The 27,730-nt window shown below is 34.8% G+C and overlaps 1 protein-coding gene across 3 annotated transcripts in view; it reads left to right on the forward strand.

Moving 5' to 3' along the window:
• The window catches only part of LOC145246813 (alkaline ceramidase 3-like), a 213,659-nt gene that overhangs the window by 87,152 nt on the left and 98,777 nt on the right, over window positions 1-27,730 (forward strand). The window contains exon 2 of one of the 3 annotated variants that reach the window (XM_080108633.1): window positions 1,355-1,526. The exons of the other annotated variants lie outside the window; for them this stretch is intronic. Coding sequence (XP_079964759.1) covers window positions 1,481-1,526 — 46 coding nt within the window. The 5' untranslated portion in view covers window positions 1,355-1,480. The remainder of the gene's footprint in view (window positions 1-1,354; window positions 1,527-27,730) is intronic. 3 annotated transcript variants of the gene reach the window in all.

Below are 27,730 nucleotides of genomic sequence, written 5' to 3' on the forward strand. Positions count from 1 at the left end.
TGTCGTACCATCTCTGTGGCACCCGAGTGAACCTATCAGCAAGGTTGCAATTTGAAGTGACCAGTACCGCATCCACAGACCGGTTGTACTCTGTTACCTCATTTCGCAGTTTGGCTGGTTCTTGGTTTTCCGACCACTTCCATGCGGCTGTCCAAGCCTTCTGCTGCTGGTCAAACTCGACAATAAAGTCTGGCTGATCAATCTTCAAAGAAGCACACACTGGAACCTTCTCCTGAAACTGTATTGCCCCCATCTGTGTTATGTGAGCACCACCTAGGGCTCTGATGGCGTCATAACCTAGAAGCAGGTCAAAGCTCAGCGGTTTCTCAAGTACTACCAGCACTTCGATGTTAGCTGAATTTCCAGTTTTAGTGCAAATGTTCAGTGCCCACCCCGCAACATGTCTGCGTCGCTCCACTGAGGGTGGGTAATCTAGTAGTCTTCTTCTTCCAAGTGTGGCAGAGGCCCGCACTCACTATGGTGCGAGAGCACCCAGAGTCAAAGAGTGCTGAGTGCAATGTCTCATTGACATAGACCTGAATGTTTGGAAGCGCCTCGTCTAATTTCTGTTTTGAGAAGAGATCGACGCTGGCACCTTGTCCCTGACCCTGTTTCCTGAACAATCCCGGGCCATATGACCAGTCTTATTACATCGGTAGCAGTGAATAGCTGTCAGTCGCTGCCGGCAGTTCCTCGCAATGTGGCTCTGGTCATTGCACCTATAACACGACTTAACTGCGCAGGACGAGCCCCTGGGACAGTCTATCCTCATTTAATGCGCGCTGTACAGCAGCGACTACCGGTTCTCCCATCTCATAAGTATTTTTCATCATGGTCCTGGCCCGGTCTACCAGGTCGTTAAGGGACAATGAAGCTATGCTTGAGCTGGCCCGCAGGAGTTACTTTGTTTCGGTTGGGAGCCCTGCCAAAAATTTGCATGCCAAGGCCCGCTCAGGCCGGTCACCAAACAACACCGTCAATTTCGTCAACTCGGCCAAATAAACGTTGATAGTTTCACCGGGATGCAAGATTCTTGCCTCAAATTGCTCTCCAGCAGTGGCAAGGTCGATAGCAAACGCCTTGTATAATGCTGCCTTGATCCTTTCATAATCCTGTTTTCCTCAGGACTAAGCTGTTGATATACTGGCAATGTAGTTCGACCTTCTCCATCCAGTCAAGTACCGGGGTCGAGCTGTCGAATTCCGGTATTAATTTAAGGTCGAATTTGTCCCCCATTATGCCGAAATAACTTGACGTTAAATGGGCTGGTAACAGCAAAACAAAATAAACCAAATACAATATGCAAAAGTCCAGCTAGAATTTGTCACTAATAACTTTCTCTCTCACCTTCCAGCACGTGTTCTCCCCACTGCCTCCGCCAACAGACATTTTATCAGAAAACTGACCCCATCCATTTGCATACGTATGCAGTGGAAGATGAGATCTCGTGAGATTCCACGAGACTACACCTTATAAATCCATGGCTGCCATCTTTAATTTCTCTTTCTCTCAAATCCCATCCGAAGGTAAGTTGTATGACCGCATGACACACACACACACAGGGGCACTTTCCTCTTTGATTATTGCATTCAACTCTACGGTTACCAAATACAAAATAAGTTACCCTTCTACCTACCTGGATGTTTATTTGTGTTTAAAGCTAGTGTTCACTCTGCCCATAAGCCCTACACAAGAACCCTTGATAACCGCTCAAAATTGAAAATTATACAAAATACTGGTAGAAACACACTCAATATGTCAACAATCGTGCAAAAATATAATATTCTACCAGTACTTTGTTTAATTTTCGATTTTTGAGCTATTATATAAGATTAGTGGTAAAAGAATTTAGTGAATATCACTACAAAGTTAGAATGGACCGAAAATGACCATTTTTGTTTTACATTTATATACAAAACTGATTTCCTACTCAAAATACTAAATTGATTGTAAGGTAAAATAAAGGTAGAATCTTATTTTGAGGGAGTGATTTAGCTAAAGGTGGTTATCTACAAATTTATTATTATTATTATTATTATTATTAAATCGTAGTAAACAGGCGGGAAATAACAACACTCCAAATGCAAAAGATCCCAGGAAGTTCTGGAGTGGGATTTGGTCCATTGAAGGGCGATATAATAAGAAGGCTAGCTGGTTGGGAGAATGTCAGAGAAAGGCTATCAGGAATGCAGCAGATGAAGAACGTTGAGATAACCATCGATGACGTTAAGGCTGGCATACAAAGGATGACAAATTGGAAGGCACCTGGTCCAGATGGAGTGATGGGCTTCTGATTTAAACAGTTTCCATGTCTTTATCCACCTATAGCTGCTGCCCTGCAAAGGGTTGTAGAGTCGGAGATGTCCCTGATGGCTTGTGAAGGGAAGAACAATACTGATTGGGTGAGATCCTGCAAAAGAAACAGATGCCAATAATTATAGACCAATTACATATCTCCCAATGATGTGGAAACTGTTGACTGGAATATTTGCGGAGAAAATTTATGAACATCTTAAGAGTAATGGTGTTTTTCCTGACGAACAGAAGGGGTGCTGGAAAGGCTCGAGAGGTACCAAAGAGCAACTACTAATTGATAAAGCATTAATGCAGGATGCGAAGAAGAGGAATCTGAGCATAGCATGGATCGATTACAGAAAGGCTTGTTACATGGTTCCTCATTCATGGATACGTGAAGCATTATTGATGATGAAGGTTGCTGAGAATGTGGTAGGGCTTTTGGAGACAAGTATGGCTCAATGGAAAACGGTGCTGACAGCAAACAGAGAGATGGGGCAGGTTGCCATTAAACGTGGAATATTTCAAGGAGATTCGTTATCACCACTTTTTGTAATGATAATGATGCCACTGAGCATCCTCTTGAAGAGAGAAAAACTGGGGTATAACTTTGGATCTGGTGGAAGACGCCTCAACCATCTACTGTTTATGGATGATTTGAAAATATTCGGTAGAAATGAAAAGGAAATGGAGAGACTGGTAGAACAGAAGACATTGGGATGGAGTTTGAGATTAGTAAATGCTCGGTGCTGGTGATGAAAAGAGGAGTAAAGGTTCATTCGAATGGAATAGTGCTGCCAAATGGAGAATTCATGAAAGAAATAGAAGATACAGGATATAAGTATTTGGGAGTGTTGGAGGGTGTAGGCATCATGAACAGAGAAATGAAGGAGAAAGTCAGGAAGGAGTATCTTAGAAGAGTGAAACTAATTGCAAAGTCGAAACTGTATGGAGGAAATCCAATGAAAGCAGTAAATGCATGGGCAATCAATGTTTTGAGATACAGTGCGGGAATTTTAGAATGGTCTGACAAGGATTTGCATGCCATGGATATCAAAACAGGAAAAGTTTTTGCAATGTTTGGTATATTTCATATTCGAAATAGTGTAGCAAGGCTGTATCAAAAGAGGAAAGACGGTGGGAGAGGATTGAAAAGTGTAAAAGATTGTTAGAACCGAGGAGATGCCATTGAAGGAGCATGTGGTTAGAAGTGAGGAGTGGATGCTTAAGGTTATGACCAATGAAGTGGAGGTATCTGAGACCAAGGCTGCTTATGTGAAACGTATGGATAGAGAAAGGGCAGAGGAACTGGCTAGGAAGAAAATGCATAAAAGGTTCTTCCAGTATATAGCAGAAGTGGCTGATGAAAGATCATGGCAATGGCTTAGAGTTGGGTATCTGGCCAAGAGTACTGAAGCTTTTGTTTGTGCATCACAAGAGCAGGCATTAGGAACACGATTGTTCAAAAAAGTGGTTCTAAGAGAGGAAGTTGCTGCTGAATGCCGGATTTGTGGTAAGACCTCAGAGTCAATTGCACATCTTGCAGCAGTGTATAGTGGACTGGCCCAGAGAGAGAGTACCGCAAAAGACATAATCACATGGGACTCCAGATATATTGGGAGGTGTGTAAGAGGGTTGGGGGTGAACTGTGCTGGAAAATGATTTGAGGAGGTGCCTGATGAAGTGAGAACAAGTGAGGATGGCAAGGTAGAGGTATGGTAGGACAAAAGTGTCATAACGACCAAGCAATTGGAACATAATCATCCGGATTTGGTCGTCATTGACAAGGTCTCAAAAAACTGGCAGATTGTAGACTCCTCAGTACCCTGGGACAGGAATGTGAGAGAGAAGGAGAATGAGAAGTGGAGCAATTATGCTGTATTGGCCTTGGAGATAAAGCGTATACACGGGGTTAAAACACAAATAATCCCGGTCGTAGTTGGTACACTAGGAGTAGTATCAAGTCGTCTGAAAGGACAATTGGAAAAACTACAAATCCCCAATGTTTTAGGTGGCCTTCAGACCTCTGCAATTGTATGTACCACCACATCCTTAGGAAAACCCTTAATCTTTGAAGCTCCTGGTTTGAAGGCGGGATTAAGGGAAATCCTCTAAAAATTAATCCCATCCCTTTCCAGAGAGACGTTGATAAACGAAATCAGAATTATTATTATTATTATTATTATTATTATCATTATTATTATTATTATCATTATTATTATTATTATCATTATTATCATTATTATTATCATTATTATTATTATTATTATCATTATTATTATTATTATTATCATTATTATTATCATTATCATTATTATTATTATTATTATCATTATTATTATTATCATTATTATTATTATTATCATTATTATTATTATCATTATCATTATTATTATTATTATCATTATTATTATTATCATTATTATCATTATCATTATTATTATTATTATCATTATCATTATTATTATTATCATTATTATTATTATCATTATTATTATTATTATCATTATTATTATTATTATTATTATCATTATTATTATTATTATTATTATCATTATTATTATTATTGTTATTATTATTATTATTATTGTTATTATTATTATTATTATCATTATTATTATTATCATTATTATTATTATTATTATTCAGTAAAGCAAAATCAATCTAATAATCAACCAAATCTTTATAATTTGGAGAAAAAATATAAACATTCTTTCATAGTGTGAAGGCAGAGAATAGTTAAGATTCCCCCTCCTTGTGTCAAGAATGGTTTTCTAAATTATTGCGTAGAAACCCATTCTTAACATGGGGAGGGGCTTTGTTAACTATGCTACAGTTTTCGTATTTTGCATATCAATCGTCAACTGTTTTTATCAAAATTTCAATTACATAGCATTAACGACGAACAAATTCAAATCAGGTTTATTTTAAAGAAAAACAAATCTTGTCTTACAATTTTCAATCAATTACAAAGAAAGCATTTGAGAAAAATATTTAGAAAGATCTACTCTTGTAATTACGCCCTTTCCCAAGAAAATATATGCGGACATTACATGATCGGGGTTGGGTGGGTGGTGGTTTACGATTATTCGAACATTTTGAAAAAGCAATGAATATCTAACTAAATACTTCAAAATTTTAAAAGAATCAGTACTTGTATTGAAATCGGGAATTTAGAATAGAATCAGTAATTGTATCCGAATCAGGGAAAATTTTGGAATCAACCCATTATTAATATATATACTAGTAGATTTACCTAAGTTTACCTGGGTATCAAATATGTTTGATATCTGTATATTAATGATACATAGATATTCACATTTCAATGAAAGTGCTTCACCTCACAAATGTTGAGTTAGTCAAAAAGAAAAGAACATTAATTTTCATTAATTGACCATCTTTCTTGTGGCTTCTTGATTTTATCGGATTCCAGGTAAAAATTCATCTAGTCTGGTGGAATATATGCTGTTACTATGGGCAACATCATTTGGAGAAGGTGCATAATTCTTTGTATAAATGAATATGAAGTAGCCATACAGAGGTTATATTATTTAAGTTTCAAAGACTATTATTTTGAAGATTTAATCAGGATTTAGTTGTAGGGGACAGTATCCTCGTACCAGTTTCTCCTTACAAAGCTCTGTACAGACACTCGAGGGAAAGTGTTTAGTAAGCACTCAAAGTCAAAGATGTGTTTTCTGTGATATAAGCATTTAAATTTTAAAATAAAATACCTATGAAATACGTTTATAAGCCAACGTGTGTGTATGCATGTCTCTCTCTCTCTCTCTCTCTCTCTCTCTCTCTATATATATATATATATATATATATATATATATATATATATATATATATATATATATATATATATATAACGTGTGTGGTTTTAAATTATCCGTGGATGCATGCACATTTCTGTCTTGATAAACAGTGGTGAGATTAAAAACTGAGATAACAGTTACTCTAATCCAGTGCGCTAACCAATTGTGTCACAATATCTTGCCAGGATAACAGTAGTTTTATCTCTCGTAGATATACTAGTGAGTTACATTCCTATAATCAAAAAGTTATTAATGATACCTGTTTGTTTCTGATCAGTTCTACGATGTCACGATGGACTATATTTTTCATCACCACAATGAAATGCGTGTAAGGAAGTTATGGAAAAGAATATAAGCATCTGCCTATACGTAAAATAATTATAAGAAAAAAATAAGAAAAAATAAACAAAAAAATCATAACTGATTCTGTTTTTCTTTTTTTTTTTTTTACATTTAACTCGCCAACATATGTTTTGAAGATAGAAATATATCTCTGGATTATTATTTGTAATAATTTGGACTATATTATAAAGAATATATATTTTGAAAAAAAATTTTTTTTATATAAACTCAAGAAATATATTCATACAAGTGTGTGTGTATGTATATATATATATATATATATATATATATATATATATAAAAAGCGAGATAAGACACTGATAGAATTCAGATGAAAAATCCTGATAGATATTACTTGAAGTAATACTTTCAAGGAGATCCTAGCCAAAAAGGAAAAGCTCAATATTTAAGAATAGAGCAATATTCTTATATATATATATATATATATATATATATATATCTATAAGATTGCTAGACATGTAAATTTAGTGCCCTTACAAAAATTTAAAAAATGGCAAAAGTAAGAATGGACACAGAGAGAAAGCCTCCACAAAAAAAAAAAAAAAAACTGAGAAAGAAGTTTTAATAGGAGTAATTGCATTTGGTGATGAGTAATTATTCTTTATGTTCACTTTGTAATATGGCTTTTATCAATTAAATATAAACACTTTCAACAAAAGAGAAAAACAAATATTAACTTTTATAAAAAAAAGTTAAGATTTCCCATTTAAATTTGAGTGAAAAAAGAAATATGTTTAAATTAAATGTGTGTCGAATACATTTTAATTTTTCACTCTGACTGCAATGGCAGCAGCACTGATGAAACCTCTTCGTGAATATTTGTGATATTTTGTATATCATAGAGAATATATGTTCCCCGTATGGGCAGAAACGCTTGTATGTCAATAAAGTTGTTTTTAGGGAAATATGAAGTTTCTCTGAACAATTAAGCTTGATATGTTAAATTGAGAGTTCTATTCATACTCTATTGAGCTACTATGTAAACCTTTGTGTTAAAGAAATTTATATAATATATAAAGGTTAGTGGGAGATGACCCCAGCAAGGCTCAGTTATTAAGAAAAATAAAACTATAATATTTATATACGTATTATAGAAGATCAGAACAACATTGGTATCGTTAGTTTCAAATAAAAAAAAAAGGTGAATTATAATTGGTCTCATTTACCGAACTCTTTTTCAGCTTCTATTTATCTTTAATTTAAACATAGGTTGAAGAATCCAGTAAAAAGAGATCAATTATAGATCCTTTTTGTTTTTAATTAAAACCAACTAAGCTACACAGAATTTTCTACATTTAATCTTTGTAACCACTCGTCAGGCTAAAATGCATAGGATTCATGTTAGCAGATGTTTATATATACTAGTCTGGGTGCTAGGCGTTGCCCGGGTGTTTGGAGATGTGTGTTATAAAAAAAAAAAAAGTGGTAGTAAGCAGGCTTGAACCCGTACCGCAAAGGAGAAAAAGAACCTGAAAAAAAATAAATAAGACATGACGTCTTTGCTGTTGCGCCCATAGCCAAACCGGAAGTGGCGAAGTTAATCGAAATGTCCTTCTAAAATATCGGCGAAAAAAGCGATTCCTCCTTGTAGAAAAGTGCCTCGTTGAGAGTGAAGGAATTAATGTTTTTAGCCAATTTTTCGATATTTGTTGTTTGAAGGTCGAGCTTCAAAATGACACCGATCTCGTGAAAAGCCGTCACCTCTGTCAAAAGTTTTATGCAGGCATACAAACATACACACATTTACACACGCAAGTGAGATTTATATTTTAGATATGATATTTAGTTTAGCTAGTTAACCAATCTCAAGTCTAGAAGACCTTACATTAGCCTTTTTTTGTGTAATATATACACAAAGTTTGATGCTTGAAGGTAGTATTTCTGGCATGGAAATGGTTATCACCAAGGTTCTAATCATTTCATAATAGCCGACAGGTGAGTCGCGGTTGGAAGAGACAATGACGATCAATTCCTTGGTTGCCTGGCTGCCACCTGGGAATGAAAACTGAATACCAACCGCCATCATGCCCTCCTCTCACCGAGTTTGAAGGTAACACCTAGCAGCAAAGTACTTCATTCTCAAGTAGATTGTTTTCAACACTTGTTAATATTCGCCCCAGAATCTTTCATAAACAAAAACTCATTCTACAGCAATGGCGCCTTCACATTTAGAATTTCACAAGAAGTTTCATTCGTAGTTTCTCGATTTATTTACTAGCGGGGCTACCTGGTATTGCCTCGGGACAAACTTCCCCACTTTCTCTTGTTTCCCATTTACATCCATTTTCTTTTTTCTTTACTCGGGCCATTCTTCTTGATGGACACAAACACATACATACGATTCGATTCAGCATAATAGAAACTGTGAAAAAAATCAGAGTTACTGCACTTTACAGGATAACATTGAATTGTGTTTACCTTTTGATAATATTAAATACTATATATGGTCATTTGACCCCTTAAGAATGGACTCTTTTTCTAAATTTTAGATATCATTTTTCCAGAATTACACTGATTTAAAAAAACAAAACAAAAACCAAAAAAAAAAAACTTTGTAAGGGTTTGAGTGATTTTCAAGTTTTAACAAAGCAGGCGAATGTACACGCAGACGATGTTTGGGATTGAATGAGAATAACTATGTACATCTTGGCTATTCTCATAACGCCATATTACTTTGTTTTTGCTGCCCTCTTTCAACATTTCACCCCTTATGTAGTTGAAAGAAGGTGAAATATTGAAAAAAGCTCTGAATTAATGTATTATTATTATATGCTTTAATTTCGTTGTTTGTTGCTACACTGTTGCTAATAAAAGTGAGATTCGATTTTTTATGTTTCATGTTTGCGATTAAATGGCCACAAGAGTGAGGGTTCACTTTACTATATAAATATAACTTAAAATGATCACCCATTTCCTGACTAGAAAACGTTAATAATCACCCAGTTTTTGACTATCTAATGTAGCACAGAATGTGTGACCATTTTTTATATTTCCAAAATAGTTGCATTTTTTATACACTAAATTTTAATAAGAATACACTTTTAGATTTTGTGTAAGTTCTATAACTTTTAAGTTTATAGGGAACACAAACATCGCGTGCATATACACATACCACTTCTCTCTCTCCTTCATATGCACACACATTCTCTCACACCCACAGTGAATTAAATATATATACTAGCAGGTAGCCAGACGTTGTTCGGTCGTAAAATATGCTTAAATATGATATTTTAATTTATGCAGATTTTATATTTATTATTATAGAGCCAAATGGTTTCAAAAGTTAAAAAAAAATGACTTAGGCGCCATTAGCTAGGATCGAAACCAATACAATCTTATCCATAACCATCTATACTATGCCTATACTTTGTATAGAAAACCTTGGGAAATAACAAAAGGTATAAAGGTGAATGTGCATGCTTTTTTTTTTTTTTTTTTTTTTTTACATGGGGGTCACCACTTATCAAGGCCCAAAGGCCACTAAGGGATAAGGGTTATTGCATGTACAGTAATCAATGAGATAGTATTGTAGTAATCATTAATATTGGAGGTTTAATAGAGTGTCTTACTTAAGGGGGCGGTTTGTCAGGAGTTTGTTTATGTTGGACTTGAAGACATCCAAGTTGTAATCAGGTGGGAAACGGGCGAGCGGCAGAGAGTTCCACTGGTGTGCAGTTCTAAGAAAGAAGCTTTGCTCATGGAATCTACGTTTGGATTTAGGCACAGATAAAGAGTGGAGAAAATTATTGACAGTAGTTTCAGTTAGACGGGTGTTTTTTGTGAAAGATTGGCAAGGGGGGACCAAAGATTGGAGCTCATACAAGCACCTGCCATGGAAATAATGATAAAACAAAGACAGGCTCGCACATCTCTTCTGTGGGAGAGAGGTTGCAGGGAAGAGAAAAGGGCATCCCCCACTAAACCACAAAGTTTATTTTGTACTCTGTCAAGGCAGGGTAGGCTATTTTTAGCAGCTCCTGCCCAGATGTAGCAGCAGTACTCCATCCTTGGACGTCCTTGGCTTTTATATAGATAGAGAATTGCATCAGCAGTGAGATATCTTCTGGAGCGGTAGAAGGATCCCACCATTTTCCCAGTGACTCCGGCAACAGACTTGATGTACATGTTCCATTTTAGATCAGGAGTAAAGGTCAAACCCAGAAGCTTGTCAGGGCCAGTTGCTTTACTGGAATCAAGGTTCTTAATTAGCTTGGCGACCTCACGCGCAGATATTTGTATGTTGCATAGCATGTTGTCTGTTATAGGGGGAAATATGGGGAGTTGATGGCCTTTGTTGCATAGAGTAGAATTGACTGCAAAGTTCTTGGCAAATAATCTGGCCTTGTCTGATGCTGACGAGATGACCTCAGGTCCATTGATGATGGTTGGGATAGAATGCACGCTTCTGTTCAGAATCCTGTTTGCTATTTGCCAAAACTGATGGGAACCAAGTCGCTGCTCAGTTACTTTGGATTTAACGGACTGAGCATATAGCTCTCTTGCATTTTTTATTACTCTTTTACAGTGGTTGCTGACATTCCTGAAAGCAGCTTTAGTCTCAGTACATCTATTACGTTGGTAGCTATGGAAAAAGTGATTTCTGTGCGCAATGGCAGCAGCACATTCTGGGGAGAATCATGGCTGGCTGTTAGGTTTTTGTTGGAATTATTTTGATGGTATGAATCTGTCTATGCCTACAATTAACCATTCGGTCAGGTCTGATACTATGAAGGACACATCCTTTTTAAACATAGAATGCAGAGGTAGATCAGATATGAATGTACGAAAGCTATCCCAGTCAGCCATAGAGTATCTATATACAGAACGGTGGAGAGGTACATCTGAAGACTTATTTCATTTGTATCTTAACTGCTACAACAGAGTAGATGGAGGATCCCAGAGGAGATAGAATGGAACATGAACATAGCTCAGGGGAAGTTGTGAGGAAAAGGTCTAGAAGGCTTGCATACTGACCGGTAGTCTCGGGCACATGGGTGGGTTCGTGAACAATCTGAGTTAGGTCATAGGCAATGGCAAAATCATGACAAAACATCCCTTTGTCATCGGTTTTATTTGAATGGGTCAGCCATTCCACATTATGGACATTGAAGTCACCACAAATGTGAATGTTAGCCGAAGGATGAGCAGACAGTATGTGGTCAATTTTCTCAGATATGCTCTTAAAGATAGTAACCCTACTGTTGTGGGGGCGATAGAGGGCAAATATAAATGCAGTGGTGTAAGCTAGTGCAACCTGGAAGCACATATAAGGTAAATTAGGGTCTTCTCTGGAGATATCCCTACCACATGGAAAGCCATCTTTGATGTAGGCACATATTCCATGCCCATGGCGATCTTGGGGTTCAGGTTTATGTGTTAAGTTAGAGTATCCTTTAATTATGAATTCGTCTAGGAAAGTGGTTGGTCCTATGCCAGTTTCACTTAAAAAGAATATGTCTGGCTTTGTCTCCTGTAACTGTGTTTCAACCTCTGGAAGGTTGGAACGTAGACCCCTGATGTTGGAGAAGGAGACCTGGTAGTAGGGGTCTACGTTGGAAGATGGGGTTCTAGGTTTATTCATGTTTTTTTTTTTTTTTTTTTTTTTTTTTTTTTTTTTTTTTTTTAGATTTGTCATGTTGAGATTTTGGGATTTGTGGAGCAGGTCGATAGACTTGGTTGGAGCAGGACAGAGAGGGAAAGTAAGAGAGAAAAAGACAAGAAATTTTTTTTTTTTTTTGTAGCACATGAAAAGGTAAAGCTGTAACAATTACCCACTAGCATGGCATCGAGAGGCCCCACCAGAAACTACTGTATGGTCCAGAATTCATTCACCAAATGGCAATACAGCAGCCCCGGTACTTTGTACCTGCTGATAGGACAGCCTCCTTAGTGGTTAATCCAAGGTTCGGGTTCCTGACTATCAGGCGGGTAACGTCAGCCCAGATGAAACGTTTACCTCCAGCACCCTTACTAATGACATGACCACAAAGATAGACATAGAAACAGAAAATTTCCGACATCTCAGGCTACTCTTTACAAAGTACTACCGACCTGGAAAGCAGCTTTTTCTTCACCCTTTGTCAGAAAAATCACTCATTGGAAATGAGGACTGAATGACAAAATAGGAGAAGTGAGAGTTACTGGAGCTGCCGATAACACATCCACATGCATTATCTACTCTCCATTTAAAAAAAAGGGGGGGGGGAGGTGAGAAGGACTTATTAATGTCTACTTAGTATAAGTCTGTTGTCCCATCCCCAGCTTAGCGTAGTACTTGAAGATAATCTCCCCTCCCATGTTAATTGTTAATGCATAGATACTTTTTGCCTTTATCTCATACGAGAATGTTCGGCCATTCTAGCTACACCCCTTAATAAATATGCTATATATATATATATATAAATATATATATATATAAATACATTTGTGTGTGTTAGAACATTTGCATCCTAAATACTACCCAATTTATGCACGATGTAGAAACTATGCATAAATAGATCTGAGCATAATAGTTATATGAAACCTATCATCTAATAGGAAACCATAAAAAAATGAATAAAGTTCTATTTTCAAAGGAATATGCAAATTAGTTTACCTTTATTTAGTTGCTTGCATATCTATACTGTGTCTATAGTATAGATATGCGAGCACATCTATACTGAGTATATTTAATTCGTTTTAATAATTTTTAAATAAAAAAAGTAGACTTTTTTTCTTTTTCATCCCGGTCATCAAAAATGATTATTGATTCAGTTTTTCACAAAAATAACTGAATATTTTGTTTTTGAAAAGTAAAAAAGAAATAAATTTCAGGAATTTTTTTATGACGCGTGTATAATCTTAAAATTTCATGCTCAATTTTGCTATTTAACATTCTTGCTTATGTCAAGGCACCAAGAGTAAAATAAACAAATGCTTCCTGAAATATTTTCGTTCTGATATCCCCCCCCCGTGCAATTTATCAGATTATCATGAGGTCATCAGCAGATAATCAACTAACAGCTTTTTCTCACTGTAACATATTTTATCACAAACTCAAGTTGTTTGTGAATTTTTGTATATTTATTTTATTTTACTCATTGTAAGTTTAGTCATAGTGTACATTTCTGGCTCTCCGTAGAGTTCTATGCACCAAAGTTCGTCTTTTTAGGGTCTCTCTGTTAGCATATATGACATAATAATGACACACCAGTTCTCATTAGATCACTGAAGTTAAGCGATTTTTAGCCTGGTCAGTACTAGATGGGTAACTATTTAGGAATAACAGGCACTGTATGTAAGAGAACGTCGACATTATCTTGCAAGAACTTTAAAACCTAACGTCGTCATCTTCTCCGACGGATATATGCAGATGACTACAGACCGCTTGTGAATTTAATATTCCCTAGAAACCTTTTCTTTTGGAAGTCGGTTTAACTTGTCTGCACCTCTTCGTTTCGATTTTCTTTGTTTGTAGGCTACTAACCACAAAAATGATTTTTTTAAAAAAAATAATCAAACCGAATATTTTTTAAGCACCCATTTTATGTTTTATAATTTAAAGTTCAACTAACTTTCCATCTGTGTAATTAATTAGTATTTTTTTTTTCATTTGATGCGCATCATATAATTCATTATGTTTCTCTGTTGTGTTTATTCTAGGTTAATTAACAACAGCTTCATTTAGTCCAGTGACGACTTGAAATAAATATCACGGAATGATATTTATTATTCTATTGTAATAGCTCAGATTAGAAAAACACGGTGGAAAGAGAAACACATTTGATGAGAAAAGTTGTGATATACTTTATCAGTGTTTTAATAATGTTTTCTTGCAATTATAACAATTACCATCAGATTATCTTATTTTCAGATTTGAATTGTATAAAGCTGCTAGCTGTATGTACCCGCAATTTCCCTAGGAAGTAGTGATGTCATTTTTTTTGTACATTTTTAAACTTAAGGTTTGCGAATTTTAATTAAAAAATGTATCATATAAACAGTTTTCTGAACAAAGTAACTTTAAAAATAAATTGTAATTAAGTATGCTATCAGAGTGTTGCCGATAACGTAGTCCAACAATAACAAATGAAAATTTGCTCATCGGTAGCAAAATTTAATTTATCAGCTTAAATAATGTTTGTTTCAAAATATGACAAGATAACTTGTACATATAATCATGGTTAATTTATTTCATATTTCTTTTAGTTTAAACATTACTTTTAAGTTTCATTTTTTTCATGCTCACAGCATCTATATTAATAAAATTATGTGACCATTTCTTGTGTGTTCGTACAGTGCACACGGTAACAAGACTGTGTGTGTGTGTATATATATATATATATATATATATATATAAGATTTCTTTTCTCGCTCTGACATTGCTATTAAAAGCCTACTTTTTATCTAAAAATTATTAAAACGAACTTAATATACTCAGTCATGGATATGCAAGTAACTTCATAAAGGTTAAAAGTGATAAAAATCGTGCATAAATCTGACAAGACAATGTAGCTTATTGGTAAGACGCTAGATAATGTAAGCCCGATCCTTGTTGACAGTTGATCCATGCCGATGATGGGTTAAACCTAAAAATACATGTCCATGGATAAAATTTTATGCACGCAAAAATACTTTTTAAATATTGAAATAAAAATATTTAAATATTTTTTAAATATTGAAATAAAAATATTTGAATATTTTTTAAATGTTTAAATAAAATATTTAAATTTTTTTAAATGTTTAAATAAAAATATTTAAATACTTTTTAAATATTTAAATAAAAATATTTAAATATTTTTTAAATATTTAAATAAAAATATTTAAATATTTTTTAAATGTTTAAATAAAAATATTTAAATATTTTCTAAATAGAAATGCATTTTATTAAAAAACTTAAAAATGTAAAAAACGAAAATTAAAAGGGAGGTAACTTGTCTCTCTTCACTAAAGTACAAAATAAACAACATTTAAAAAAAACTGCTTGTATATCGATAAAAAAACAAACAGATCTTACACATATGACCTTGTCTATGTATGTGCCAAACATTTCTTCCAAACTCCTCTCTGAATATTTGGTCTACAACTTGAAATTTGACAAATAGAGTATGGAACGTCGGGAACACTTTCAATTTGGTTTTTAGCCTATAGGAATAGTTAATGAATCTAAATTGAAAAAAAAAACAGTTGACCTTGGCAAGAGTATATCAACTAATTCTGAGCATGCATACACAAACATGTCAACTTAAAGTAGCTTAATTTTTAGCCTTTTTTTATCCATCTGGCGATAGCTCAATGGTAATGGTGAAGGCTGGAGCACTAAATGTTTTGGTTTTGATTTCTGCGTATGGCACTGAAGTCAATTTATTTTAAAAACTTTGGAAATCATTATTATATATATTGGGTACAATATCATAATTAATAGAGAATTTGTTCTATAATAATACAAAATCTGCATGAATTAAAATATATTTAAGCTTATTTTATGAGTGGGTAATGCCGGGCGGTCTGCTAGTATGTATATATATATATATATATATATATGATTGAGATTGTCGGACTGACTTCCTCGTCTTGGTTGTTATTGTCACAACGTTTCGGCCGTTTTGGAAATGTTGTGACAATAACAACCAAGATGAGGAAGTCAGTCCGACAATCTCAATCAATGAAAACAACTCATCTCAAAAATACAGACAATTACTATATATATATATATATATATATATATTTCTCATGAATTTGTATGTTTATATGAATTTTTATGTTTGTGTGTGCCTTTTATCACAATTAGCGTCCTTGTAAAATTACCATTTTTTTTCTATGGTTAATGAATAGTTTTATGCCCATAAAGTGTTCTTGCTAAATTTCATAACCAGCAACAAATGATATCTCATGAACACAACAAATTGGTGAGATAATTGAGCATTTAAAAACAATATTTTCCTGTGATGGATCCTCATTTCAAACCCAATTCTCGGTGGCATCAAAAATAAGTTTGAATTCTTTTGATAGCAAACACAATAACTGAATTTGGATAGACACTTTCCAACATGACTTCAGTAGGAAGGATGTTCACTGGAAATTTACGTTTGTTACTTCAAAAACTTAGTACAATGGAACACCAACATTATACAAATTTTATTTTACCCCCAAAACCAGGATGTTTCACATTTAACGAAATGGTAGCACAGTTAACATGACCCTTTAACATCCACTATAATTGTTTGAAATTAAAGAAAAGTGAGAACTATGGTTTTGTTAATTATGCTGGAATTGTAAATGTGCAATGGAAAAATTTTCATCTGAAATCATTGACAAAGGATCAGTTGCAGGATCACAATCTCTAGACGATGCATGTCTACTGTCTATGTTGGAAAAAGACAAAGAAATGACAGTGAAAATTCTGACCACAGGATTTCAACATTTAAATGAGACTTTAAAATAGTGCGACAACATTCTATTTATTTATCTGTTTTCAGTAGTATAAATCAGTAGAAAGATTTCTGTCTGGAAAGAGGAAGACACTTTCAACACCTTGCTGGTCATGTTTAGAAACGCACTGCACGCTTTTGTCCATTTAAAAAACACGTACCAATATTGTTCATGTCACGGGTGCAAGGACGAATTTTGTGAAAAGAATAACCATAACACTACCAGAATGAATACTTCACAGCCAAATGTACATTGAATTCAATTTTTGTCACTTTTAATGTAAATTTTGAAGCTTGTAGGAAATATAAACTTGTTGATATAAACAAGCCAGTAAATTTTCAGTTCGATACCGCTTCAAATATCATTCTGATTTCACATCCAACATGCGAGTTGTTGGAAAAACCAACTCTTAAGAATACAACTCGTGTTGCTTGTAGTGCATCAGGAGACAAGATTAAACTAACTGGTGAACTAACATGTAATGTCGCTTTTAAAGAAAAAAATTCAGGTGTGTGCTATATTTCTGATACATCAATCTTAGCTAAGTTAATACATCAATCTTCTTAGTTTGGGTTTTATTAAAGAACTTGATGTTTTAGTGTTTCCTTAAGCTAAATTTTCAATTTTTCCATATTAATGTTGTAGCAGATACTGAAACACATTTTAAGAACACATTTAAAGCAAATTTCAGCAATGTTGTTCAAGAAGGTATTGGATGATGTACCAAAGGTAAAGCGACTTTAAAAATTAAGTCAGATGCAAAATCATTCTTCAGAGCAAAGCGTCCTGTATCATCTGCAGCTTTAGCTACAATGGAAAAAGAATTCGACAGCTGTTAACAAGTAGTACTAATCCAATCTACAAATTACTCATCCTGGGAAGCATTTATTGTCATTGTGAAGAAGGCTAATGGCAAGGTACGTCTGTGCAGATTTCTCCACAGGATTAAATGATGCACTGGAAACACAGGTATCCACTTCCTGTACCGGAAGATTTGTTCTCAAAACTCAGTGGTGGAACTTATTTTACAAAACTGGACCTTGCTAATCTACAAATGGAAGTTGAAGATTCAAAAGATCTCTCTATATACACCCACAAGGGATTATTTCAATTTAAATGTCTTCTATTGTGGGTCAAGTCAGCTGCAGTGATATTCCAACAAACTATGGATACAATGCTTACAGAATTGCCAGGAGTTTCTGTCTACATTGATACCATCATTGTTACAGGCACATCTCCAGAGGAAATTCTATGTCACCTAACTTCTGTGCTGTATTGAATTCAATAATATGGATTTTATTAAAGGTCAAACAAATGCAAATACATCCAAACTTCTGTGAAATACGTTGGATACTTATTTAACAAAAATGGTCGAAAATCAGATCCGAATAATATTCAGGCAATAATGCACAGGGCAGTTGCGAGGTATGTTTCAACACTCTGATCCTTTCTGGGTCTTTGAAGTCATTATGGTTCTTTCTTACCAGAACTGCACAGGTTACGGAAGCCGCTTAATAATCATTTATAAAAAGATACTAAATGGAACTGGTTAAGCACATGCAATGAATCATTTAAGAAAATCAAATCATTTCTTCGTTCTGACACTTACACACTATGATCCATCATTAGATATTATTGTGACTTCAGAATCAGAACAGTAATATCACATATTTTTCCTGATGGAAGCAAAAAAAGGCATTGCACATACATCAAAATTGTTGACTTTCACGTACTGAAAGAAGCTATAGCAATTATCTATGCTGTGAAAAAATTTCATAAAATGCTATATGGCTGTCATTTTATTCTTATGATTGACCACAAGCTCATAACAAGTATTTTTAGTTCCCAGAAAGGAATTCCCGTTTATATAGCAAACTACTTTTTTTTTTTTTTTTTTTTTCTTTTTTTTTTTTATTCAATTTTCACCCCAAACAAGGCACAGTGCCACTTTGAAGCAGGGGGCTACTATTAGGGAATTAATTAGCGGGGTCATTATGAAGGGAGATGAGTAGAAAGATGTTTGTTAACATTACACTTGAACTTCTGCATATCATTGCATTTGGGAAAGCAGAATCCCGGAAGGGAGTTCCAAAGACCCGCAGTTCTGGGGAAGAAACTATTGGAGTAAAAGGCTTTCTTGCACCTAGGGATCTCCACTGTAAAGGGATGAGACTTAGTAGCTTGTCGGGTTTGTCGGGGGTAGTTACGTCGAGGAGGTACAAGTGTTTGCAGTTCGTCAGAGCATTCACCATTAAAGTATTTGTAGAACAGGCAGAGGGATGCAACATCTCGTCGATGGGACAGAGGTTGAAGCCTAGATGACAGTTCAGGACCTATCAGGTTGGCGACTCTTTTTTGAACCCTGTCCAGGAGCGAGAGACAAGCAGCAGATGCACCAGCCCAGATGTGACAACAGTACTCCATACATGGGCGAATGGTTGCCTTATAGAGGTATAGGATACTGGCAGGCATAAGTAGTTTTCTAGCACGGTAGAGGGAGCCAACCTTCCTTGCAGCAGCCTTGGCAATGCTCTCAATGTATCTATTCCAGTTCATATTCCCTGTAAACGTTAGGCCGAGGAGTTTAAAAGAAGTACTTTAAGGCAATGTGCTCTTGGCTATTGCTATTAGTGGTAGAGAAGGTTTCTTGTAGTTATTGAAGGAAACAAGCTTAGTCTTAGCAGCATTGAATGAGACCAACCATTTTTGTCCCCATTCCACTAGGGATTGGAGGTCATCCTCTAGTGTTTCTGCCATTTTCTTGGATATGTGTTCATTTGTTTTCCCCTCATATCTGTTATAGAGAGTGGTGTCATCGGCAAATATACCCATCTCCGAAACAATATTATCAGGGAGGTCGTTTATGAATATCAGGAACAATAGAGGTCCAAGGATAGACCCCTGAGGCACTCCCGCATTTATGTCATATTGTTTGGATGTACGTCCGTCGAGGACAACTTTGATTTTTCTATTACTTAAGAAGGATTTAATTACATTATGAATTCTTCCAGTGATTCCATATGATCTAATTTTCCTTAGAAGACCATCGTGCCATACCCTGTCAAAAGCCTTAGATATATCAAGGGCCACCGCTCTACTCTCCCCTGTTTTATCCAATGAACGGTATATACGTTCAGAAACTACAGTTAAGATATCTGCTGTTGAACAAGCTTGCCTGAATCCATATTGTTTGTCAGTCAGGAGTTTAGCAGCTGTTAGGTGCTGGACTAGGACTTGATTAACTAAGGACTCAAATATTTTGGCGAAAAGCGGGAGGAGGCTAATGGGGCGATAATTTAGTGGGTCAGTTCTTTCACCAGAATTCTTGAAGACTGGTACCACAGAGGCGGTTTTCCAGCAGTCGGGAAAACAAGATTCGTTAAGGCATTTATTGTAAAGTTTGGACAGAATTGGAGCAACCTCGGCAGAGCATTTTTTTAATAGCACAGCCGGGATGAGATCTGGTCCACATGCTTTTGAGGTGTCTAGGTTTTTTATAATAGCATGTACCTGAGAAGGGGTGATTTTCAAATCGTCAAGTGTGGCGTCTGTTCGCAGAGGAAAATCAGGGAGTGAGTGGTGTACCGACTTCAGTGTGGAGTTTGAGGCAAACTGACTGGCAAGCAGATTAGCCTTGTCAGTTGCCGTGCAAGCAACCTCATGATTGTTTGTTAGTGGGGGAATAATTGACTGTCCATTATTAACTACGCTGTTGTAGATTTTCCAAAAATCCCGGGTTCCTAATTTCTGTGCTTCGATGCGCTTTCTGGTGGTTTCAGAGTAATCTGACTTAGCTGTGTCTATCACTCTCTTACAATTATTTCTAGCTTCTATAAACTTCTGTTTATTTGAGCTGGACTTATGTCGGTTGAACCTGCGGAACGCATGCTGCCTTTGACAAATGGCAGCTGCACAAGCAGAAGTAAACCATTGGGGTGAGTGGGGCTTGCTATAGTATTTCCGTGCGGGAACATGTGCTTCAATAGCAGTTTTGAACCATTCAGTTGTCTCATTTGCACACTGTTCCGCGGGAAGAGTAAAGATATTTTGCCATGGGGCATCCCTGATGGCTTCCCAATCAGCCTTTTTGTAATACCTCGTTGTTTTGAGTAGTGGGTCTTCAGTTTTAGGGCGAGAATTTAGGCTGATTCCTACCATTATCACAGCGTGATCAGCATTCCCGAGTGGGCTGTGGGCATTTGTTGTACAGTCATTGGGAACCGTTGTCAGAAAGAGATACAAAGATAGGCAACTATGCTTTTTGATTCCAATTTTTCCATAAAATACCAACCAGACAGAAACATTGTCCAGGCAGATGTGTTTTTGAGACTCTTCTAATCTCATCAAAAAGCAGTGGAAGACACCATTATTACTGATATATTTGTGGAATTCGAATTTATCTCTGGACTTGTTTCCACAGTGAGAGTGCTACCTGTACTTCAAAAATGTTTCAAGAGGCTACAGCCGCAGATCCATTTTTACAGAAAAGTTCTACATTTTCATTTCAAAAACATGCACTGACCATCAAGAACCATTTTTTTTCAGCAAAGATCTTCTTTATTTAAGATCAATAGAACTCTCTTTTTTGTCAAACATTCCAGAACAGTGCTCAAGCAATTTCATTATAGACATCAAAGGATTAATCAGATGAAAGCCTTGGCACGTGACTATGTGGATTGGTCAAACATGGATAAAAGGTTAGAGGAACTTGTAAAGATTTGTGCCAAATGTCAACAGGTTGCCAAGTCTCCTCAGGAAAACAATATTGCATTCATGGCCTACCTAGAAATTCCTTGGTCACGATTACATATTGATTTTGCAGAAGCAATAAATTAATAGCATTACCTAATATCGGTTGATGCTCACAGTAAGTGGCCAGAAATCTTTCAGATGAACTATACTACCTCAAATGAAATAGTAAAGAAACTTGAAGAAATTGTCAGCAGGTTGGGCGTCCCTGACATCTTAGTTTCTGATAATGGTACTGCATTTACCTCGGCAGAAATTTCCGACTTCTGTAAACAAAACAGTATTCAGCACCTCAGATCTCCATCCTTTGATCCACAATCAAATTATGGAGCAAGGTCATGTCAGTTTTTATTTGGACGACCTGTATTAGCAAAAGATTATCACAGTAATAAAGAAAAAAAAAATGGACACAAAGTCACATAGTACATCCTTCTGGTAACGTATTCTATGACATGGATCATCTATTTGGGTCAGGCATGCAAATCAGTTTCGTCACTCATACTTTCCAAAGAGACAATCAAATGGCATAATCATTCCCTTAAATGTTTTACTGGACACATTTGAATTAACCCAAAGTGTTAAAGCAACACGCAATAAATGAAGCAAGTCTCATAAGGTTTAACCAGAAGGATGCAGCGAAGGTACAAACTAACTTCAACCCTACAGATAGATCAACATCAAACATCCCATATATTTTAAAGGGGAGGGGGTGCTATAAGTGGAAATAAAAAGAAATAAATCTAGAAGAATATGTTTGTCTTCCCTGGCAGACAGAAAAAAGCAAGATGGCGGATTTACATTATTTACAATTATTGTTTTTGTAAAGTTATTTTTTCTATTGTTAATAGTTTCATGCTCAAACGAAGTGTTCTTGTTAATTCTCATAACCAGCAACAAATAACAATTCTTATGAAACCATCTTTTTTTTTTTTTTTTTTTTTTTTCAAGGTTTTTATATATAATCTAATAATAATATTTTCTACTTAAGAAAAACAACTCAAATAATCTACAGATATTTCCATTATATAGCCACTATTGAAATATCCTGTTCTGCAGACATCTTCCTATATTGTCTAGATTTAATCTTCTGAGCTTACCATATCTAAATTTGTCTTTAAGGCTCTCATTACACATTCATCATATTCTCATATCTTTTCTTTCCATATAACGCAGTTTCCCAACCCACACCGTCCAGTTTTCACTTTGATATATCATCACACTCCGTACACATGCCTGGTGGAAAATAAATAAAAACATTTATAGAATTCATAATGATCGGTTAATTAGTTTAGAAGTGAATTTTATTCATAGAAATATATAAACATACACATAGCTAACTTGAGAGGAGTTAGATTGTGCAAATTAACATTTACAAAATTTATAGTTCAAAAGCAAGGAATACAACATACAATCATTTGTTTATTGTATTTCTTGTTTATGAACAATAAATTTTGTAAATGTTAATTTGTATGATCTAATTTCTCTATCATAATGGTTCTCTATCGCGAATATTGGGTAGTTTTTCAGGATAGAATTAATCTGTGTGTGTGTGTGTATATATATATATATATATATATATATATATAATATAATTTGTAGTTAATTGTTTTTGGCGTGCAGCAGAGTATTTGCATTCTAAATGCAGCTGTATTATTTTTGGCTGTTATGAAAATATCTTCCTTCTGTTTCTATTGTGTTCAATCTGTGAGGGATGAAACCATTTTTAATGATCTTCTTCCTCAAGTCTCTGTTTAGAGCCAAGATCAAAGTGATTTTCTGCACTTGTGCCAAACCCATTCTGCTCTTCAAAAACGTTCAACATTTTATCTCACAAACAATATAGAAACGACTATCTGAAATTTATTAGACTGAACATGATGTAATTTTGCCAGTCAAACTAAGACATATGCACTTAACATTCATTTCTACTGAGATTCCCGGGCCTTTTTACTATTTATCCAAGTTCAATTATTAATACTACTATCCCTACCTGCCGCTATTCGGGCGTTTTTTTTTTTTTAATTTCATTTTTTTCACTTCTTTGGTTTTTTTACTCTTTTTTTTTTTGTTTGAAAATAAACTACGTTTCTTGTTTATTCACCAAATGATTATCATTTTAAGAATAGGATTTTTAAATTGTTCCTGAATTTTTGAGTCAGTATTGATAATTTGTATTATTTGAACTACTGTCCTTATCTTGCCTTATTCTGTGGATATAAGTGCTAAGCAATGATCAGTTCTAAGTGACGGTCTTTTTGAGTTTAAAGGTTCAGTCATCAGTGCAGATGATAATAAGAATACAATTATAAATCACTTAAGACTTCTACCTGGTTGACAATAAGAGAAAGCTATCCTGTGGATTCTGCTTGAAGTTCTATACAGATTCCGGAATTCAACAAGATGTACATGAAGAAGATTGGAGATTATATTTTCCGAAACGTTGTGCGAATAACGTCCAAGATGAGAACAGTAGTCAGTTCTCAAAGACATTATTACTGAAGTATCCAAGGCAATAACCATCATCATAAAACTGTTTTATTCCTAAGTTTTGAAGGCTTGCAAGTTAGTTTGATCATCACCATAGATTTTGTATTTTTTGGATTATTCCAACTATAATTCTCATCTTCAGTGTTATTTGTATAACGTTTCAACCGATATAACCTTCAAGCTTCCTAAAGTGTATCTTTTTCAAGATGAGAACAGTAGTTTGAATAATCCAAATAATACATGATTTTGAAAGTTAAATATAATTATTACGATATTTTTTAGTCATTCAATTATTAATTGAACCAAATTATTTCGTGATTATAACTAATTTTGCTAATTTTACTTTGTTTTAATCTTTATGAAATTATTGAATGTAAATAGCTTTCAAAACATTCAAGCTTCTAATAAAGGATTTGTTAGGGATAAATTTCTGTTCAACAATTTAAATGTTGTAAAATGCCTAAAAATGTTGAAGGGTCACGAAGTAAGACACTATATTTACTTTTTGAAACTATAAACAATATCAAAATGGCTAACAAGTTTATGATGAAACAACATGCATTCTGGGGATTTAATTGTGTAATTAAAATTTAAAAAATTTTGCTATTTTACTTTTGATAAAAAAAAAATGTTGGAGTGAAACACGCAGACACAGTTGTAATATAATTATATTTATACACAGATGATTGTACCGGAAAGGTTTTAGACTAAGATGCTAGAAACTCATTTAATTGGTATTCAGCCAAGTTCGAAAGAGATGTGAGGTTTTGTGTTGAATTCCTTCTCTTCTATGTTTGATGCATGTTTGAAGAAAATACCTTTTTTTTATGAAACTTTGCGAATTCCCTTCATGTATTAGAGATCTTATGTTTTAAAATAATTTCTGTTTTTCTCTCTCCTGCTTATTTTTCTACTTGTTTGACCTCCCACATCGTTTTCCAAATTCTCTCTACATATCCTTTCATTTCTATATTATATCTTTCTATCTCTCTTTATATTTCTCTCTCATTTTCTGTCTATTTTAATATTTTTCTGTTTGTCTCTCCTTTTTTTCTCTTTTTTTCTTTTTAGCCTCTCTTTTTCTACCCCTCTCTTTTTCTGTCTTTCTCTTTTTCTGTCTTTCTCTCTCTCTCTTTGCCCTCTCTCTTTTTTTTACCTCGCGCTCTCTCTTTTTTGCCCCTCAGTCTCTTTTTTGCTCCTCTCTTTCTTTTGCCCATCACTCTCTTTTTTGTCTCTCTCCCTATTTTTTACCCCTCTCTCTGTTTTTTGCCACTATTTTTTGTTTCTCTCTATTTTTTGTTTCTCTCTATTTTTTGCCTCTCTCTGTCTTTTCTGCCTTTCTGTCTTTTTTCTGCCTTTCTGTCTGTCTTTTTCTGTCTGTCTGTCTCTGTTTTTTTCTGTCCCTCTCTGCCTCTCTCTTTCTGCTGCTCTCTTTTATTCTGCCTCTCTCTCTCTCTTTTTGTTTCCCTCTCTTTCTGCCCTTGTGTGTGTGTGTGTGTGTGTGTGTGTGTGTCTCTCTCTCTCTCTCTCTCTCTCTCTCTCTCTCTCTCTCTCTCTCTCTCTTTATATATATAATTTTTTCTCGTTTCTTTCAAATCGCTTATCCTCTTGTAAACACAATTTAATCAAAACAATAAAACACAGCTTATCATATTTTCCCATTCAGTTGTTCTGTCACCTGACATTACCGCCAACGCAACTCTATTCATAAACCTGTCGCTCTTCAGCACTGTGAGACCCCTCCTCCTTACTTTGTACAAACACTGTTATTATGCCCCCCTCCCCCAGCTGTGAAATGCACTTCAAAATGACATTTATGAATATTAATTTTACAATTACTAATTGAAACTATTGTAAGCCGAATGTCATTGTTTTAAATGCTATTTAGTGTTCTGCCTGGAATTTAATGATTAAATGAAAAAAAAAAATACCCAGTAGGGAAAGCACCTGACATAAATGCTCTCATCACCTCACTCACCAGTGTATTGTATTTTTTACTAGGGAGTCACTGTTTATCAAGGCCTGGAGGTCACTCGAGGGTAAAGGTCATTGAGTATCAGGTGAGAAAACACTGTGATGATCGGTGATGATGGAGATTGGGAGAAATTGATTATTGAAGAGGATGGCTCAACAAGAACTTGTTTACATTGTACTTGAAAACAAATAGTTAGCTATGAAACAGCCCCATGATATTGTGATCTGCAGACAAACAATTCTGGGAAAGAAGCTTTGTTCATGGAGTTTGTGTTCAGTTTTAGGCACAGATAGGGAGTGAGGGAAATTGCTGTCAGTGGCTGTAGCTAGACAAGTGTTTAGAATGAATGTTTTACAGGGGAAGTGGGAGGACTATAAATTGAAGCTCAGTTGAACCTGACATGACTATAGCATGAGATCAAATTATTTTATTAAATTCTTACATATTTGAAGGGATCATTCCGTGATTAACTAGCTGTCCTGATTCGACATTGTTTTCCTCTGCAAAAGAAACATTGTTTAGGTTATGAATAAATATGAAAAGCGTCGTTCTAAAATGTTTTGAGATTCATTGCCCCTCCCATCAGTGACAATAACATTTTTGTTATTGACTTGAAATAAAATTTGAGTCAATTTTTTCCATTATTTCTTTGACCATAGATCTTCTTTCATTTAAAATTGTTCTTTGGTGCTACCAGATTAGGCTGTCTGAAGATATCGGTTTCCTGACTTGAAAGTTCAAAACATTGATGTTATTGCATTTTCCTTTCTTTGTGCAAAATTCAATCATGTTCTGCAAAGCAAAAAACAAAAACAATTTTCTGTACAAAACAACTAAACTAAACACCATAAATAAATATCTGATGACGCAAAGAACTTGATGCATAAAACTTTTTTACAAAATTACTGCATTCACTATTCACTTTCGGCAACCTTGTAACTCTCGCTTCCCTTATTTTCTCCTTTAGTCCTCACATTCCATGTGATATGTTTCTAACAAAGGGGGAAGAATTACTGTTTTCTAATCAGAATATATTCCACCTAACACTTATCGTGGCCAAGTTTTTTTTACCTTTAAGTAGTATTTTTTAGCTCCTTACATCAAGTGGCATTATGCCTTGTCTGGAGCGAATTCCATAAAAAAATAACCTGCAAAGGATTGATATGCCATAAAACTAAACGATCAAACCAAACTAAAATTGTTCAGTCAGTTGTTGCAAATATTGGTCCATGTTATTAAAAACAAATTTTTAAATTTATTATTTTTAAAATCACAGTTGACTTTTTTGCTTTGATGAAAAGGAAATAAATAGTAGACCTTTGACTCTTTCACCCCACATTCATCAGTATAGATAATGAAGGGAGGATGAGAGATGGAAGGGACTCCTGATTTATTTTTTTATCAATCAATTATTTATTGAAATAAAAATATAACATTTAAAAATGTTACATGCTAAAACGAATTAAAAAAGAAAGTAAAAATGTTACATGCTGAAATGAATTAAAAAAGAAAGTAAAAATGTTACATGCTAAAACGAATTAAAAAAGAAAGTAAAAATGTTACATGCTAAAACGAATTAAAAAAGAAAGTAAAAATGTTACATGCTAAAACGAATTAAAAACGAAAGTAA

Source organism: Euprymna scolopes, chromosome 24, assembly GCF_053919585.1.
Source record: "Euprymna scolopes isolate OS-2025 chromosome 24, ASM5391958v1, whole genome shotgun sequence".
NCBI classification, from domain to species: domain Eukaryota; kingdom Metazoa; phylum Mollusca; class Cephalopoda; order Sepiida; family Sepiolidae; genus Euprymna; species Euprymna scolopes.